General features: G+C 48.0%; 1 protein-coding gene across 2 annotated transcripts in view; it reads right to left on the bottom strand.

Annotated features, from left to right (window-relative positions):
* The window catches only part of XXYLT1 (xyloside xylosyltransferase 1), a 170,773-nt gene that overhangs the window by 66,012 nt on the left and 86,079 nt on the right, over positions 1 to 18,682 (bottom strand). For both annotated transcript variants that reach the window (XM_008522405.2, XM_070583458.1), the window contains one exon: positions 8,705 to 8,837. In XM_008522405.2, coding sequence (XP_008520627.2) covers positions 8,705 to 8,837 — 133 coding nt within the window. The remainder of the gene's footprint in view (positions 1 to 8,704; positions 8,838 to 18,682) is intronic.

Below are 18,682 nucleotides of genomic sequence, written 5' to 3' on the forward strand. Positions count from 1 at the left end.
CAGTCCTCCCGGCCACCATCCTTTGCTGGGCCTCAGCTGGAGGCCCACCTCCCAGTGGAGCAATCTGGGGAGTTGGTCCCACCAACCAGGCTGCAAGCTCCTGGAGGGCATGGTCTAGTTTCTCTCTACTGCTGAGCCAGGCCCTCAGCAAAAGCCCACGAGTGAGTTTTCTATTTTTGCACAGAGCTAGGTCCATCCTAAGTGCATTTGCTAGAGGCTATGCCTGCACAGCAAATCCCACTGCCCTTCCAAAAAACCATTCAGAGGAAAGACAGAAGCATCACACACACATATCTTAGGATTCTGAAGGCAGAATATTAAACTGAGGATAATGTGGGCCACACAGTGAAGTTTACAGTTCCTGCAGCAAGGTGTCCTTGCGGCATGTCCAAGGGACACCTGTGAACAGCAGTTGTGACTTGGTGTCTGCATCTTTGGCATTTGTGTCCTTACTGAATTTTACCTGCCTTATCTCCCAAGGAGATTACTTTCTAATCTCCTTGAAAGCAGGAATCATATCTTCTACTCATAATTCCTCAAAGCACCTAATCCTGCGGTGCACAAACATGACGAGCCCAATAAAAATGGAGAATAACAATGTTTCCCATGGATTGTCTTTAAAAAGAAAATATGAAAGGACTTTCTCTAAGAACACCAGTGATGGGACTGTGGACCCTCACTTTATGGCTGGCCTACACACTGTTAAGGCGGCATCCTCTGATTCAACATTTGTTCCTTCATGTAGTCAACAAACATCTGCTATGTGCCTGGTACGCAGTCTGCAAACCCTGAAGAGAACACGCAACCTAGTCCCACCCCATCCACTCATTTATTTCCTCACTCATTCTTTCAAGAGATGTCTGGGTCAGGTACCACATGATGGATCTTTTTAATTGATTCGGTAGTGCAGGATGACAGAAGAACTAAAATGAGTTGTGTTTTCAGAGAAGGGAAGCTCCTCACATGGTCCACCAGGACCTCATCTCAGCCTGAACATGCAGTCTTCAGCAGCCTCCCTGACTCCCATGGCCTTCAGGTGGCATAGGGATGTTCACAGCCTACCCAGGTAGGCACAGCCATCAGATGGGAAACAATTACATTACCAGTAACACAATTCCACTTGGCTTCTTCCATATGCAGCTTTTTCCTTTGAAATACATTTTCCCAATAGTATCATTAAAAAATAACAACCTCACAGTAGATATTTTTACCTCTACCACAGGGCAGATGTTTCTCTCCCCTTTTATTAATAACTCCTGTCGGGGCTACATCACTGCCCCCAGGTTATACAGGCTCTGCAAAAAGAGCCCAGTCTTCTAACTCCTAAGGAGTGAAGCAGTACAGGTCTTCTCTATCAGTCACTATTTATAAAGGCGGCAGGCTCTTCTCTCTTTCACTCAGATTTAACTCTAATAGAAACTGACAAGGTTCAATCTTGGTTAGTTTTTTTTAAAAGAAGGAAGAGAAAATCCAACACCTTTCATCTTCAAGGCCTATGTTTTCTCATCCCAAAATGGTGGTGCGTCCTCTTATAAAGCAGAGCTTTATGCCCACTGAACAAGGGACCTGAATGTATATCGGCTGTAAAACCTTCCAGACATGGCTGCCACATTAACATCCCGACAGAAGACAATCTGGAGAGAGATGGAAAATGCTGATTGACTAGATGTTAGAGCCATGTCTGTCTATTTTCCTCCCTCGTACACGCTGACTTCAGACTGAGGAACCTGAAGACAAAATGACACTGTGAGTTCATACAACCCTTCTCAGCTCCATGCCCAGCGATGGCAGAGAGGAGTCCTTTTTTTTCTTTTTAAATAATAGATTAAAAAGGACATTTATAGGTGAAATGGTATGCTGTCTGGGATTTGCCTCAAAATAATGGAAGGAGGGGCGTGGGTGGGGCAGAGATGAAACAAGATTGGCCAGGGGTTGATAATTATTGAAGCTCCACGAATATTATAATATGGAAGCACCCATATACTTTTATATATGCTAGAAATTTTCCACTGTAAAAAGAAAAAAAAAATTATTTTGGGAGACTAGCAAAGTTTAATTAAGGACTATACTGAGATAAGTATAAAAATGGCCAAGATACACTGTTAAGTGAACAAAAAAAGATGCACGAGGGTAAAGTACAAATCCATTTACACACACACAATACACTGATAAATTTGTAGAAAATTTCTGGAAAAATAGTAATCCTCGTATACTTTTTGAATGTTTAATAAAAATGTATTGATTTTATATAATAATTTTTTTAAATTCAAAAGGTGCAGCAGAAGAAAGGACATAGTGGGGTTAAAAAATGAGACGAACTCTCCGTGGACCAGAAACAGAACAGAAACCACATTGGTGATCAAGGCTAGCGCCATAGGCTGAAGTCCAGAAGCGGGCAGAGTGGCCAGAAGTTCGCCCTCTGTAGGGTGACAGGGACTGAAATACGCCATGCCCTGGAAGAGGTGGGAAAGAAGCCAGGCTTCCAGCACCTCTCCCCTCCCTCCTCTTTCCTTCCTTCCTCCTGGGCTGTGACTATACTGCCATCTTCTATATGCATTCCTTCCCCCTCCCCAAGCTCTTGGTTTCCGATAGAGGCATGTTAAAATTTCCCTCCATTATTGTGGACTAGTTGTTTTCTCCTTGTAATACTGTCAGTTTCTGTTTTGCAAATATCTTATATTGTTTGGAGTATATAGTAAAAGTATAAGAGTCGGTCTACATAGATACTAAATTCATGGTGGTGGTTTCCTCAGGTGAGGGAAAGACAGAGGGGAACACAGCACCAACACCCTAGCTGCAATGAGTCCAGGAAGTAAAGTCTCCAGCCCTTTTGATACCAGCTCAACACAAGCTTGACATAAGGGAAGCCATATTGTAGAAAAGAAACCATATTGTAACTTTGAATGACCTCTGATTAACTAACCCAGACCTGCTCTGTAGATTTTATGGCTCCTCCCAACTGCTATAAGTTGATAACTTTGTTCTTTGGAGTTCCTGAGGAATGTGATGGGCCCCAGGGCAGGGGGTCTATGCTGATAGCCATCATCAACGACAACTGAAAGATCAGGGTATAGGGCTTGCTCTGGTCTCTGATGCATATCCAGTAAAACAAAAGATTATAAGGAACTAAGACCAGATGTCTGCCCCACCCAGAGATCAGATGGATGCCCCCATCAAGAGACCCGCTGCCTCCTCCACCCAGAGCCCAGCCCCCCTACATAACTGGCCTGTAGTCTTTGTTCTGTAAGATGGGTCTTTCAGACATTAGTCAGCCATCTTCCGTCCCCCTTGCTAGCAAGCTATAATAAAGTCCTTTGTCTCCTACCCCCTTGCCACTTGAGTACTTGGCATGTCGTGTGGCAGGCAGATGATGCCCCCTTGGGGGGTAACACTTTGTCTTCCATAAAGGGAGGCATGCTTATATGGCAAGGAATTTCTCAAACACAGGAAGGGGTTTCAGATGCTCAGAAGCCAAAATATTAGTACAAATTATGCTGAGTTATCAGTAGCTCCAATTTTATATATAAGGAAACTGAAGCTCAGCGGTTAAATGACTTCCCTGGGGTCACAGAACTAATAAGTGGCTGAGATGGCACTAGATAAAATTGCCACCACCACTAGGGAGTGCTGCTCGGTGCCAGGCACTATAAATCCAACGTCTAATTTAATCTTCCAATCCATTCCGCCATATATAGCTATACACTGCCATAATCTCCATTTCTCAGCTAAAGAAACCGAAGCTGAGGAAGGTCAAGAGACTTGCCCAAGATCACACAGCTGTGAGTGGCAGAGGTGTGTCCTCCATCCTCCCGTACCTCTGTGCTAGTCTCACTTCCTCCACAACTCCCCTGAGAGGCGTGCACCAGTCCTAGCACTGGGCCAAGGCAGCCTGCAGACAGGCTGGACGTTTTCACTGCAAGCATCTCAAAGAAGGCTAGGCCAGCACAAATGGTATCAATAAAAACCACATGAGCAAAAAGGTGAAGGCATGGGCACTACTAAAATACTTAACAGGAAAGCAAATTCCTGCCTAGCATTGTGTTATCAGCAGCTGACAGGATTAGCCTGCTGCTTCCACCTCACGGTGGGTTTGGGCTCAAACCAGCACACAGCTGTCCTGTGGAGCCAAGAGAGAATGAACCGGAAGCCCAGGGCCCCCACCAACAAAGCCCCCATTCAGCAGCTCCTCAGGCGGCCAGCTCTGAGACAGAGTGACCATAACCAAGGGCTGTGACCCCAGCTCCTCGACACAAACGCACACGCACATGCACACACACACACACACTCGCTCCAAGCTCAGCAGGAGCCCTGTGGCCTGAAGCTAAGCCACTGCCGGGTTTCCTGGCCCCACTGGCCTCCCAAGCACCACAGCCAAGCCTCCAACTCCTGCACAGTGGAGAAACTCAGGCCTGTTGCCTCGCGGAGACTTTGCGGCTGCCTCCCACCCCCTCATGCTCTCACCCGGCTCCCTCATGCTCTCACCCGGCTCCCTCATGAGCTCCACTTCCAGACCCTTTGTTCCTGCTCACTCAAGGATCCTGTAGAAAAGCCAGACCACTCGCTTCTGCTAAAAAGGGGAGGTTTTAACTCTTGGATAGGGGTAGAGCTGCCAGATTTAGCAAAGAACAAAAACAAAAAATTAACAGGACACTCAGTTAAATTTAAATTTCAAATAAACAACAAATAACTGTTTTGTACACGTATGTCCCCATGCAATATTTGGGACATACACAAAACAATTATTTGTCGTTTATCTGAAATTCAGTTTAACTGGGTGTCCTGTGTTTTAACTGGTGACCCTGTATGGTTGGGGTGGGGTAGAGCAGGAGGAATCGAGAAGAACACACCATCTGGAAAAGAAAACACAAAAAGGAGTCATGAGGCTTAAGGGAGGCAGTGGGGAAATCCTCTTTACCGAGGGTCTCTTCTACACCAGAAACTGTCATATGCGTTATTTCATGTGAGTTTGCCAGTAATTCTGCGCATTAGATGTATTTATCCCTACTTACAGATGAAAAAACCAGGGGGTCAGAGAATCAAGTGACTTGCAAAGTGTCACATGGATAATTCATGAAAGGCAGGACTGTAACCCACGGCTTCCGAGTACCACCTGAGTGCTCCTGGGTCTCCCTGTGGTTGCCTTGCTGCTGAAACACCCCTGGAATTTTTATAAGCTGTACATAAAGGGGGTCCAACCATTTTCTTTATTTGTCCAGTACATTCCTAAGGAAGCAAACTCAAAATGGCACCCTGGACTAACACACACAGTATTTGCAAAATACAGTTGTCTATTTAGAGGCCCTTCTATTTACAGAGAAAGCACTACACCCTTCTCTCCTTTTGGCCACTTATCCCAACTAAACACATCACCAGTGAGGACCCGTCCAGTCGTCTAGTTCCCTGATTAAGAGGCGGAGGAAGAGTCAAGACAGGAAGGGCAAGGCTCCACCCAAGCTGACCACTGCTCCCCAGTTTTCAGCTGAGGAAGGTCATGGGATGCTTGACTCAACAGAATCTTAACAGGGACCCAAGAGAAAAGGTTCCTCTGTCACTACACTAGCATCCCATAGTCCATCACTTTTTAGAAAACACACTCAGTTTGGTGTACATTTGGGGTGGAAAAAAATTGTTAAAAAAAGCTATTTGTCAAATAGACACTGGGAAATGCTTTCTCCCCCACCCCTCTCCAAGCTTCTAACATTCATGACACACAAAAGAGAGGAAATAGTCATAAAAATGACTTAGTATGTGCCTCTTTGAAGTATAGTAACTGTCGGACAAGTGACTATAAAAACAACACAGCTGAGGAGATCCAAATTTATTTCCGCTTAGTGAATTTCCAGATCAAAATGTGCTCGGTTAATCAGTCAAGTTTTGCTTTTGTGCTGTTTTGTTCTGTTTCTAAATTTTCCTTTCTTTTCATAGATGCTAGCAGATTCCGCTTATGATGAAAAACTTGCCCCCCTCACACTCCACCATGTAGGCTGTCGGAACTCCACTGCCAGATCCTCAAGGAGCACTCAGGGAGTGGCGAGTGCCCACAGAGGTGGGCATGTGGCCGGGTTGGGGATCCCCTCCCATGCCACAATGACCAAGTCCCAGGAGATTGGGGCTGAGACTGCCTGCTCAGGAGAAGGGCCCAGCTCTGCCTGTCCTTGCTCGGGTACTCTTTACTTACTCCCTTTCCGTCCCCCCTCTGTCTCCTCCCACCCCCTCCCCACAAACACACACACCCAGGCGTAGGCTCCAAAGTGGCAGACAACTAACACTTGATCTGGAGTCTCCGGTTTCCTCATGCAAGACGGCAAAAAGCCACACTCCATTCCCAGTCTGCCCCAGCCAGCACCAAAGCATTCCCAGCCCCAGCATGAGACTGCAAACATTCAAAGCCAATTATCCCGAGCCAGCAGGGTGCAGAGGAGTGCAGGGAGTCGTTTGCAGACTTAATTATTAGAGGCCTGTAGAAACATTTCAGTGAGGGGGCAGGGAGCTTGTAAAGGAGTTTTCATATCTGTTGATTCTGAGGGCATAAGCCCGGCAAACGGAGCAGTTTTGGACTCTCCCAGCAGCCCTGCAGCAGAGGGCCCATCTTTCTCGTTATACATGATGATAATTAAAGCCTCTGAAGGTGAGAAAAACTCAATCTCGTTTTGGATCTAAAATCTTTCAGAGATTTCTGCTGAGAAGGCCAGACAATTAAATTGATTTAAGTCTCACCATTCATAAAATCCTAGATCTAGAGAAAACACAAATTCTGGCCAATACTGTTTAAATTAAGTGTGATCAGGTTTCCATTTATATTACAGAAGATTCCAAACCAGGGCTTTAAGGCATGGCTCCTCCAACTGCATTTAACCATTAGCCTGGTTTAAACACCACAGGGACGCTGGCCCCCAGGGTGCAATGAGGAGCTCACCAGCAGACACGCAGCTTCAGGACAGAGGAAAGACCATGAGGCAATGGTGAGGGTCGGAAGAGCTGGGATCACAGACGCAGAGCTTGGGGAGGGAGGTCTTGGGGCCAGCGGCTCCCATCCTCAGATGGAGAGCCAAGGCCCAGGCATGGCAGCAGACCTGGGACTAGCACAGAGGACCTTGGACTCTCAGTTCAGTGCTCCTTCCATCACCTCCCTTTGCTAAATCAAGAAACTCAGACACAAGATACACCTTGTATGAAGGTGAGGGCATGAGGTGGGGAGGCTGCTATGAGTTAAAATGGCAGGTGTTTGCCCAAACCCTCCCTACTCATGCCCCATAGCACAGTAAGAGGCTCTACTTTGTGACTCTGGGGCACACAGCGGGAGGATTATATAAGGAGAACAACCCACAAGGCCCGGGAGTTATCAGCCCATTCAGAGGCCTCGCCGGAATTTCCTGTTATGTGATCTGGGTCTCGCAAAGAGCCACAACCAAGAGGAGGTTGTCACACCTCCCCTCTCTCTTAGGGAAATGCATGCTCCTGAGTCACTCGTTGCTGTGCCCTGCAACTCTCCAAAGACTGGGCCCAGCTCCAAGAAGGTCCACAGGGAGGCAGCAGGAGGGTCTGCACCGAGAACAAAGAGCAGGCCAGCCCAGGGGACGGTGGAATTCCAGCTCCAGGCAGCTGGGCTCTGAGTGAGCCATGGCTCTGCTCAGAGGAGGAAGAGTCAGCAACATGGAACTCTCTGGACCCAGGGCCAAGGGGCCTAGTTTTTAACAAAAACCTGTAGGTGCTTCTGGATTTCCTTTCCTTTTTTCAATGGTAAGACACAGATTACACAGAAAAGAGCATATGCAAACACGTGCATAGCCCCCCAAGGTCTCCACCTGGGGGAACTAAAGGATCGCAGCACTCCTGAGGCACCCCGACCCGTGGCCCTCCCCATCACTCCCCACCCTCTCCAGAGGTAACGGCCGTGCTGGATTTGGGGGATCATCATGTCTCGGATTTTCCTTATAGTTTTTACCACTTGTGCTTGCATCCCTAAAGATTGCAGTCTAGTTTTACCTATCAGTGCCTGTAGCTACCGTGGCTCATTTTTGTTTTGATATCATACTCAATTGGATGAATACATTTTATTTGTCCATTCTGCTGTCTATGGACATTTAAGTTGATTTCAGTTTTTGGCTATGACAAACAAGGCCGCAGTGAATATCCTTGGACATGTCTCCTGGTTCTCAGGTGCTGGAGTTTCTCTACAACGCACACGTGACAATGAAACTGCACCACGCAGGATGTACTTCTTCACCACGACCAGGTGAGGTCCATCTGTGTTCCAAAGTCGTGCTGTCGCTCCCTCCTTACAAGACACTGATGAACCCACTCTGCTTATACAGAGGAGGGCCACTGGTAAACCAGAGGCCAAAAAAGCCTAGGTCATCACCACCGTGGCAAATTAAAGCTATATCTTGAAACCTCCTCTCTAAGACAAAGCCCAAGATTTTAAAATTCTGAGCTTCACCAGAAACAACAACCAAAACAGCTGGGCTTTCCACAAGAAAAATGTCACAAACTCCCCAAAAAGAATGAGGTGGCTTCTATGGCTTTGAGCAAACCTACCTACCCACACTTTCAACTGTAAGCAACAAGTACAAATGTGTCCCTAAGATATTAAATGTAGAAAGACCACACACCAATAAATCCCCATCTGCCATGGGTGGCAGGATTGGGGGCGGGTAGGAGTGGGCAGGGGCCTTGGAGGCTGCCCCCTACAGCTGCCACATACCTGTACACTGGCTGCATCTCGTGCGCGATGCCAATGATGGCGCCTGGCAGGAAATTGTCAAACTCCTCAAACAATTCCCGGATGTTGGTCTTGTACTTGAGGTCTAGGTCCAGCTGAATTATCCGCAGGATCTCTGGAGGAAAGGAAAGACAACAATAAGACACAGACACACATCCTGGGAGGCTCAGCCACTGAGAGAAAATGAAATGAAAGGTGCAGAACAGGTAGGGGATTATTCTTGGGGTCACTGAAGATGCAAAGTTACCACTGCAAACAAAGGCCTTTCACCCGCCAGCAACTCCCTGCGTTCTGGAAGTCTTCAGAAACAATTGCCCATATCCTTCCTTCCAATTGCAGACATATTTTGTTTAAAACTAAGTGACCATATGCTCCAGTTTAGTCCCACTGTCCTGGTGTAATTGTCAACAGAGCACCATTTCCTTCTCAAAAGTATCTGATTTGGATGATCCGTTATGTGGACACCCTACTGAAAACTCAAAGCATACAGGTGTTCCTCTTTAGGGCACAGATGGTAAACGACCAGGGGAGAGAGGGGTAAAAACCGTTATTGTCTTAGGCCTTGTTAGTACCTTCTGCAAACCAAGATCCACGTCAAGTTAGGACGCCGACCCAGAGAGAAACAGCTAAAAGACCTCAGAAACTGTTATGTTTTTAATCCACTGTCTGAAAGAGAAACTGGGCTATAAGTACACAAACTGAGTCTTGTAATTACCTGGCACGTAAGAGATGTTTCCTTCCCTTGCTTCCAGATGACTAGGGGCGAGACGGGAGGAGGGAGGTACCGGCCAAGTTCATTTTCCCATCCTTCACCCAACCAAGCCTGATGGAGCTCCTACACTGTCAGTGCCGGCAGGGGACCAAACGCCAGGCTGACTGGGACCCTGGTCTCAAGAAGAGACCTATAGGGGACCAAATACAGAGAGGGAGGACCTAGTGCTGACATGAAATGGAAGAGGGCTGTGGGAGCTCCAAAGAGGGGGCACGTGGGGTTAAATGATGATGGAGAGAGAGTAAGTACTCAGTGCTAAGGAGAAGGGCCGACCTGGGACTCAGAATACACGAAGGCAAGCCCCGTTTTGTGCTGATTACTTCTGTGACCCCGGGAAAATTATCGTAGTTCTCTACATCTTGGTTGTTTTATTTGTCAGAGTGGGGATGACACGACGCGTCTCGTAAGGCTGTGATGCCGAGAAGATGAAATAAGAGGTGGGAAACCTCTTATATACAGGCCGCCGAGCGCTACAGGAATCCAGGGTTTGAAGAGTAGAGAGCTGGCTGAGGCCTGAGGCAGTTGAGGAAGACTGAACAGAACAGGGGACGTGGGCTTGGCTTTGACGTGTGGGCAGGGCTGGAGGGTGAAGTCACACCAACACCCTTCCAGAATATAGGGGCTCTCCCCTCAGCTCTTCACCAGCCTTCTCATGCCTGCCCAGCTGCCAAGCATGACAGCGTCTGAGGACAGGCTGCCGGTGGAAGCCCTTTGAAGACCTCTCTTTGGCATCTTGGCCTCCATCCACTGGTAGTGGGGCTCAGCATTCAGGAAACGCCCAGAATGTTTGCGGAATTCAATAGCCTTTCTCTAAACTAGTTTATGACGAAATCACAGCTTATAGTTCAAGAAAAATTGATTTATTTTCCTTGTTCTATTTTCTTCTGTGATGCAGAAACAAAACATGAGTTGACATCCTACATGAGTTTTTTGTAAAAGATAAGTTACAGTAGGTGAGAATCCAGCTGCCCAGGCCAAAGGAAGGTGAGAGGGTACCAGAGCTGGGCTTCCCTGACCCTTGTAGGAGGGGGTACAGGAAATGGGCCTGCCCAGGCCAATGGGGACCTGCTGCCTGCCTGGCTTCACACTGCCCACCCCATCACGGGATCTGTAAAACTGCTGCTTTCCCTAAAAGCACTAAAAGCAACAATAACGACAACCTAGAAACCAGGAAACCTGGGAGTCAACCTAGAGACCCGGGAGTCTGGATGTCAGGAAGCCCTTGTGGTGACTTTGCTGGTCTCCTGGAAATCTGCCCTAAGCCAGGAGGGGAGAATAGAGGCAGGCCACTGGGCAGAGCCTTGAGGCGCCTGCTGCTCTCAAGAGGTGGCCCTGGGGAATAGAAGGAAGGAACCTGATGGTGACCTTAAGGAAAGACACTGTGTCCCAGGAAGGATGTCCAGCAATGAGAGTGACAGCCATCAAAAAGTCACGATGGAGAACCCCACAGCACATACCCACCTCCAGCCATTTCTTTTCTTTCTTTCGGTCCATTTCCTGTGTCCCAAGCTCCCACATCCAGGGCCTCAGGCAACTCTTACGCAAGGTAAAGCAGAGCCCTAATGAGACAGGGACAGGATGATACCACCATCCCAAGCAGAGAAACCACATCATCACAGGTTCTGTCGATGAAGGAGGGAGGGGAAAAAGGGCATGTGGCCTGGAGACGGGGAGGCCTCTAGGATGTATGGTGGTAATTTTGTGGCATTGTCAGGGCTATGAAAGAAGGGAAAATTTCATCCTCATGGCCTTAGGGAGTACTTTCAATAAACTAAATGATGACCATATAGAAGCACCCTTTCTTTGAGCATTTTTAAGTGTCCAGCTTTGCACAGACAATAGTTTATTTCAAACAATAGCTAAGGTCCCACAACAAATAAGGGTTGGAGCTGGGATCTGAACCTTGGTCTGCTTGACTTGACTCGCCCAGCATGCTCTTTCCAGTGGGCCCTGATTCCCCTTCTGATGGGTGAGGAGCTCCAGGGAGGTAGATTTTAATTTCAATACTACTCACACTGGGGTCCTGGGAGCACAGGGAAGCACCAAAGACCTTGATAGACAAAAAGAATTCTAGAGCAGAGCAACAAGCTAGCCAAATGCAGAATTTAAGGCAGTCCTCTATATGAAAATGATAACTTCACCATAATTAAAGAAACTCCTAATGGTAGAGAGGCCGTTTACTCAGTCAATCTTCCTTGAAAGCCTACCACGTGCTATGTGTCCTCTCTGGTCTTTCAAGGTCATCTAGGTCCTACCTATTCTGCAAGGAGCAGCCCCAGTGCCTCCTTCCCAGGCCTGCCTGGACAGGCCCTGGTCAGAAGTGGTGGCTGCCTGTCTCGGGCCACTGCCACCTGTGTGGACCTGTCTCACTGCCCCTGGCAGAGAGAGTGCTCCCTGAGGACAGGAATGTGCTGGGAGGGCAGAGCTCAGGGACATCAGCTGTCTCCTGAAGAGACCCAGCTCCCTCATTTGGGCAGAGCCCTAGACTTGTCTTAATAAGCCCCTTGATAAATCTGAGCTCTTTCCCTGCCCTTTAGGGACTGGCTGGAGTGAACCTGGAAAGGTAATGCGCAGCCCTAAGACACAGGACTGTGAGATGCTTTGATATTTTTTATAACTGCTCATTTGTAAAGCACCTTTCAGGAAGGGTCTGCTCAAAGTTGCCAACACTACTTTCAAGAGAAACTTCACCCAACAAGATTAACTGATTTGGAAGGAAAGAGGCAGCAGCTCCAGCACAATGACCCCTTCACACCAATGTGAAAGGATGGCCCAGTTGTCACCTTTCAGGCTGAGGCAGGAGGACACCCCCTTCTATTCAGGGAGGCCGACAGCCCCCGCGCAGCCTGTGCTGTCATGCAGGCATCTGTCCAGACGGTTATCCTCTTATGTAATTATGAAATAAGGTGCCAAGTTGTAAATGTCACTGCTGAAAAGAGGAAGATGCTTACTAGGAATGCTGGAATTCATTAGGATGAGATTCTTTAAAAGGACCCTGTTGCTCCGGCCTTTGGTCTTTGATGCAGTCAACTTCTCTGTGGGAACTACATACAGAGGGTTTTATATATAATGCTGAAAGGCTATTCTGAGGATGGAACAGGATTGACATGTGGAAGTGACAGCCACGGTGATGGTCCAGAGAGGATGCTGGTTGTAGGACAGCTGTAAAGACAGCAGAAGGACCACTGAAATTTAAGGAATAAATGAATGAGATAATTGCCCGAACACAAAGAGGAGATGAAATCTATAAAGCATGGAGAAGAATGTCTGAGAAAAAGGAGGACTAGACATCTACAAAGGAATGGCTAGCATCTAAGGCTAGTTGAACATCCGCCATGTCAGAATCCCACGAGAAAAAACAAAAAGGTAGAGGACAGAATAATCTAGGATAACAGATCTGAAAAGAGCTTGATAATAATTGAGGCCAATATACCCATGGTACAGGTGGGGAAACTGAGGACCAAAAAAGAAGAGGGACTTGTCATGGGTCACACAGTAGAGCTAAGTGGCAAAGCTAATCCCAGAACTCATGTCTTCTGACTCCCTAGCTAATTCTCTTATGTCAATTAGCTCCCCCTCACACTGCCCACTCCCAACATGGGCCATGAACTCCTAGAGAGCAGAAAACATTGTCTAATGGCCCAAAGGATTGTGCACAAGGCTTTCCAGGCACCCAACACAACTAGCTCATGGGGGATCTGCATACCATCCCGAGAAAATGTAAACCTGAAGATGAATAAGTAGTAGTCAAAGAAAAAAAATTAAAGACCTCCATGATCCACACACTTTATAGCCAGCTTTTGGGAATGAGAAAACTGCTCTCCATATTCTCACACTAACATCAGGCAGGGATGTCAAAAAACCAATCTTTACATTCCTCTAAGAACACACCTTGAGCTGCGCTAAATTCAAAGAGAGGCAGGAACCTGACTTGACATCCAGGAGCCACCCATGGAGACACAAACTCAGTGCCTGGGAGAAGAGCCGCAGCAGCCAGTGGTCAAACACTGTCCACCCCACTGCCCAGCTGTCCTCTGTCCTAGTTAGATCTGTTCATTCCTGGGAATGTTTGCTGCTACACCCAATTAATTGGATGAGGGGCCTTCCAACCAGCCCCTCGTGCTTACAAATCTTCTCATGTACATGTTTAAATGACAAAAACAAGAACTGAAGTATCAATGTGCACCTGGGTCATTGTCTCAGCTGGAAGGAAGCTTGCCCGTGTGTTAGGAAAAGGCCTGTGTGTGCAGCTGGTGTTTGAGGAACACATCTGTGCTGTGCACCCTCCTCGGATGAGCTCAACCTCATGATGCTGGCTGACCAGGCCTCTTGGTAGATGATGGAACCTAGAAGAGCTTCCAGCATTCCCACCTCATGGGCCAGAAGTTGGAGCTTTAAACACTGGTTTCCACGGAGGACAATAGTTTGGCAAGAGATCAGGCAAGCTGGCCTGGGCTATTTCAGGAAATGGAAGAATTGCTGCCTCCAGCGTTCAGAAGGTGGTTCAGGGGTCCTGGCTGAAACTCCCAACGATAGAACTGATGATTGAGCACAAGACAGGATCCACTGAAGTATGTCAACTCAAAGACCTCTGAGTCTCCATTACCATCAACACCACCCTGCTCCTGGATAGTACTGAGGAGGTTCCTGACTGCCCAGGTGATTGTTCTCAGGGTTCAGGAAGCTCATGCCTCCTGCTGGCATCTGATGCCCTTAGCGCCAGCCTGGCTGGGCCATCATGTCGATTCCTCTGTGCAAGTGCACTGCAGAAGGCAACAGTCAGGGCGTCAGAACCAGCTCGGAGGTTCCCAAGTCGATATTCCCCTGTGGAAACAGGCTCAGGACAGCTCAGCATCAGCCTCCAATTAAATCATCCACCAGGCATCTCATCTGACTGTGGATGGAATTACAACCGGAGTGAGAAATTAATGATACCCGAAAACAAGCAAAAGGACCAAAAAAAAAGCCTCCTTTCCTCTCCCTTCCCTTCTCCTATCCCCAGAAACAATTCCTAGTAGACACATCTTAACACACACAAAACAACATGCAACAAAACAGACCAGGAAATTATGAAGAGTCGCTCAGGGAAGCCCTCAGCTACCATCCTGGCAACAAAACGCCTTCTCCAAGGGGCAGATTAACCATGCAAGTGCCTTTGCTCCCTTTTTGTCTTGAAAGAGCTTCCAAACTTCCCAGAGATAAATATTTGCAACACATCAGAGGGCTTTCACCTCAGAACATCAGCCCAAGCTCTCCACTAACCAAGAAGGGCTTCGGGAGAAGGGGAAATTATGACAACCCCAAGCTATGTGGGGCGTCATGAGGCCGAGAACCTGGAAGCAGCTGCATGGAAGGGAAGCTCCATTTCTCATTGTCCCCTTGGAAATATTGCAGCAATTTGCCACCTGCTTTATCATTCTCTGGAGCTTTTTAATTGCTGGTCAGCAGCACCTCTGGCCTGCAGGAGCCAAAGGGCAAGTGAAAGGGGTGGAGGTTTCCACTAACGCTAAGAGGCTTGTGACCTGGGAGGAGCTGTTTTGAGGCCCATGGGACAGACACAGTCCCGATGAGCCACATCAGCCACACCGGACTGGCTTCTCCTGCTGGAGGGTCTCAGGTTGTGACGGAGGGCCCGCCACCCAAGGCACAGACCCAAGCTGTTTCCCCAAGGGGGTCCGTGGGTGGAAGTGGCTGTAGTGGTTCTCACATCCAGCAGGGAACTCGGGTCACTTCCCAGCTGGGCTTTTCCCTGTCCCGCAAAGCCTCTTCTCCATTCCCTTTGCTGTGGAAGGCCCAGCTGCAGGACAGCTGGCTAACTATGGGAATAGCTGCTGCGAAGGAACAGAGTAGATCATCCAAGGGTCCAAGGCCTTGGGCACAGATTCCTGGGACTCCTCCAGCCTGGTCAGCCAAAGTCTCCCTCCCTAAACACAGGGAGAGAGAGGGTGTCAGCGTGCGAGGCCCACGCTGGGGCTTTACACTTACTGACTCAGCTCGTGAACCTCCACTCTGCTTCTGCCAGATGGGTATCAGTACTTCCCATTTTCAAATGAGGAACCTGAGGCTCAGAGAGTTTTGGCAACTTATCTAAGATGACTTAGCATGGAAGCAGAGTTGAGAGCAAGCACAGATTTGCCTCACTCGATAGTTCGTTTGATCCATCCCATACAGGTTTCTGAGAAGAGCCGTCAGACATCTCTGAAATTCCTTTTAAAATCTCGCTCTCTTCAAAACCAAGAAATGCGGCCACATCAAGGGTGAAAACAGCAGCAGTTCCAGATCATCTTGGTGCAGTGACTGGGACTTCCGTGGACAGAGAAGGGGTTCCCCACTTCCCACGGCCACCTCCCTCAGGAGCCCTACCCAGAAGGAGCTTGTAGACTGTTGGGGTTCCCTTTCACTGAGCAGAGACCACTGGAGAAATTTCAGGAAAAAAGTGTTTAATGCCACAAAAGTAAGTTGAAAGGAAGTTTTGAACGACAATAGCCAACATGGATAAATATACTATACTCATTCAATCCCCCAAATGCTCTGAGATTGGTATTATTATTTCTGTTTGACAAATGAGGAAATCAAGACATGAAGTACGACGATCAAGATCACTCAGCGGGTAGGTGGCAGAGGGGGGATTCACACTCAAACTCGATGGGCCCTGAAGCCCTGCTCGCTCTTCATCCCTGGGCTGCCCAACTTCCCAGAGGAGCCTGGATGGCCAGGATACAACCAGCGCCCAGTTCTGCAGGTGCTGCTCAGCCAGGAAGTCCTCACTCCCCTGCTAATGGATGTTTCCTACATCAGCAGCCGGCCCCCACTATGAGGGAGGAGGGGAAGGGAGGAAACGGAGTTCACAAGAGTGATTTATACAACCTGTTAGCAGCTCTGGTGAAAGGTTTCGGGGCCAAGAGGTTGAAATTAATGACCAGAGACAGTTTTATGTATTAGCTGTACAACAAATTCTTTCTCCTAGCCCCACCCGCCCCCTCTCAAAATTAACCACAGAAAACTGAGTGTTAGCTACGGCTCCACCATACATTTTTTTTCTAACTATCAGCTCCTGTTTTGTGGACAAAACAAATCACTATGAAAAGACATGGTTTTTGTTTCAGCAACAGTGTAATATGAGTCTCCGCCCTCACCCTTAGCACCTTCTGTGACTAGGTATAAATCATATCCCTTAGGATAGGACAGAATTTATTTCCAACTTGGCTGAAAAACTTTAGGGCCATATATAATAAGACAACACACACAACACCTGGTCTCAATTTTCCTCTCACTTCTATTGCCAGTATGAAATTAGAGTTCACGTACTTGTTTATGAAGTTCAGTATGCAGGGGAAATTGAATTTTCCATTTGGAAAGCAGAGTGTCCCCCATTCTTTCATTTCTGTGGTATAGATGCCCCTGGTCCCTGCTGGGACCTGGCCCCTCTCCACAGCTTATTGCTCCCTGGTGTCTGCTATAGACTTTATTTTTTGTCTCCAAAAGCATAAGCTCTCCTTCCTGTTTGGGGCAGGCCCACATTCTAACTTCGTTCAGCAGCACCGAGACTGATGCCTGGTCCCTGCTCTTCACCAGCAGGCTTTTTTTTACAGACCCCTGGGGATGGCAGCGGTAGAAAGCAACCTTCTCTGGGCAGAATTAACAGGTGTTTTCTGGAAACAGTGATATGGCTACAACTGGTCCTAAATGGTCCTTGTTCAACTTTCCAAATTCCTCATTCTGAGTTTCTTCATTGGAACTATGGGGGCTCCTGTTTCTAATCTCATCTGCCCTCTCTCCTTACATCTTCCAACCTCTCTCTCCCTCTTTCCTGGCATTTGAGCCCACACCTCACTTACGGATTCAGTGTATAATTAGGAAAACTAACACAGGTTCTGTCCTGCTTGCTGTCTTGCTGCACCTCATCCCTGTGCTCTGGCCTGACACACACTCCTCCTCTGGGCCCAGCCAGCCTGTCGGGCCTGTCCACCAAGGCCTTGCCCTTTCAGTTCACTCAGATGACAATGACAAAAATAGGACTGATTCCTTACACTTTTAGGTCCCACTGTAATGTTCAAAGTGCATCCCCAGCTCATAAAACTCTCTCCCATGCTTTAGCCCATTTAACCCTCACAACAACCCTAGGGGGCAGGTGCTTCCGTGCGGGTTGAGTCCGATGGCATATAACAGAAGACGTAAAGTAACAATGGTTTGAACACACATAAGACCACAGCTAAGCCATCCAGGGATGGTACGGCTGCTTCACGAAGTCATCAAGGGTCCAGGCACCTTCTACAGACCTTTCCATTCTGCTGTCTTAGATCTGGTTTCCACCCCCAAAGTCGCCTCATGGTGCACTATGGCTACTGGGGTTCCAGCTAATTTGGGTGCATTTCAGCCACTAGAAAGAAGGAAGGAGAAGGGACCCCACCTCTTTGCCTCCTGCAATAAGGCAGATCCTTTAAGCAATCTTCCCGGAAGTCCTTAACATTTCTTCTTATATTTTGCCAGACAAAATTTATTCACATGGCCACACATAGCTGCAAGGGAAGCTGTGAAACGTATTCTTTTACTGGGCGTAATGCTGCTCCTAAATAAATGTGATTCAGTTATAAATGAAAAGGGAGAGAACAGATCAGGAACGAGCAGTAGTTCCACTGCAGGCAAGTATTAATTCCACCTACTTTGAAGATAAAGAAATACAGGCCCAAAGAGATTAGGTTTTGCTAAGGTCACATGGTCAATAACAGCAAAACAGCAACTAAATCCACCTCATCTGAGCCATGTCAAATCTCTTTTCCTTGTTCACAACTCTCCTTGCTGCAGTGGAGCCACTGGTGTGTTCCTGCCTGGACTCCTGTCTGCTGGCCTTCCAGAACTTTCCCCTGCCCTCGCCTGTCCTAGCTGGCTTACCACTGAGATCTGTACCTGCCAGTCCTGAGCTGCCATCCTGAAGGACTCCTGTCCTCCATCACTTGCTTGCACTTCACTCCTTGCCTGGCTCCCCACCCCTGTATGCCCACGTGTCCCTTGGAATCCAGGCATGGTCACTAGTAAGGGAGACAAGCCAGAGACAGCCAGACCCCAGAAAGCCAGGCAGACTCTCAGAGCAGAAGTTCAACCCCCAAACTGTGCCTGTGATGCCCGTGGGGGTTCTGTGAGCGGGATATCTCACCTGGGGGCACCCACACAAGGATGGCTGACATCGC

The sequence above is a fragment of the Equus przewalskii genome, chromosome 18 (assembly GCF_037783145.1).
Source record: "Equus przewalskii isolate Varuska chromosome 18, EquPr2, whole genome shotgun sequence".
Taxonomy (NCBI): Eukaryota; Metazoa; Chordata; class Mammalia; order Perissodactyla; family Equidae; genus Equus; species Equus przewalskii.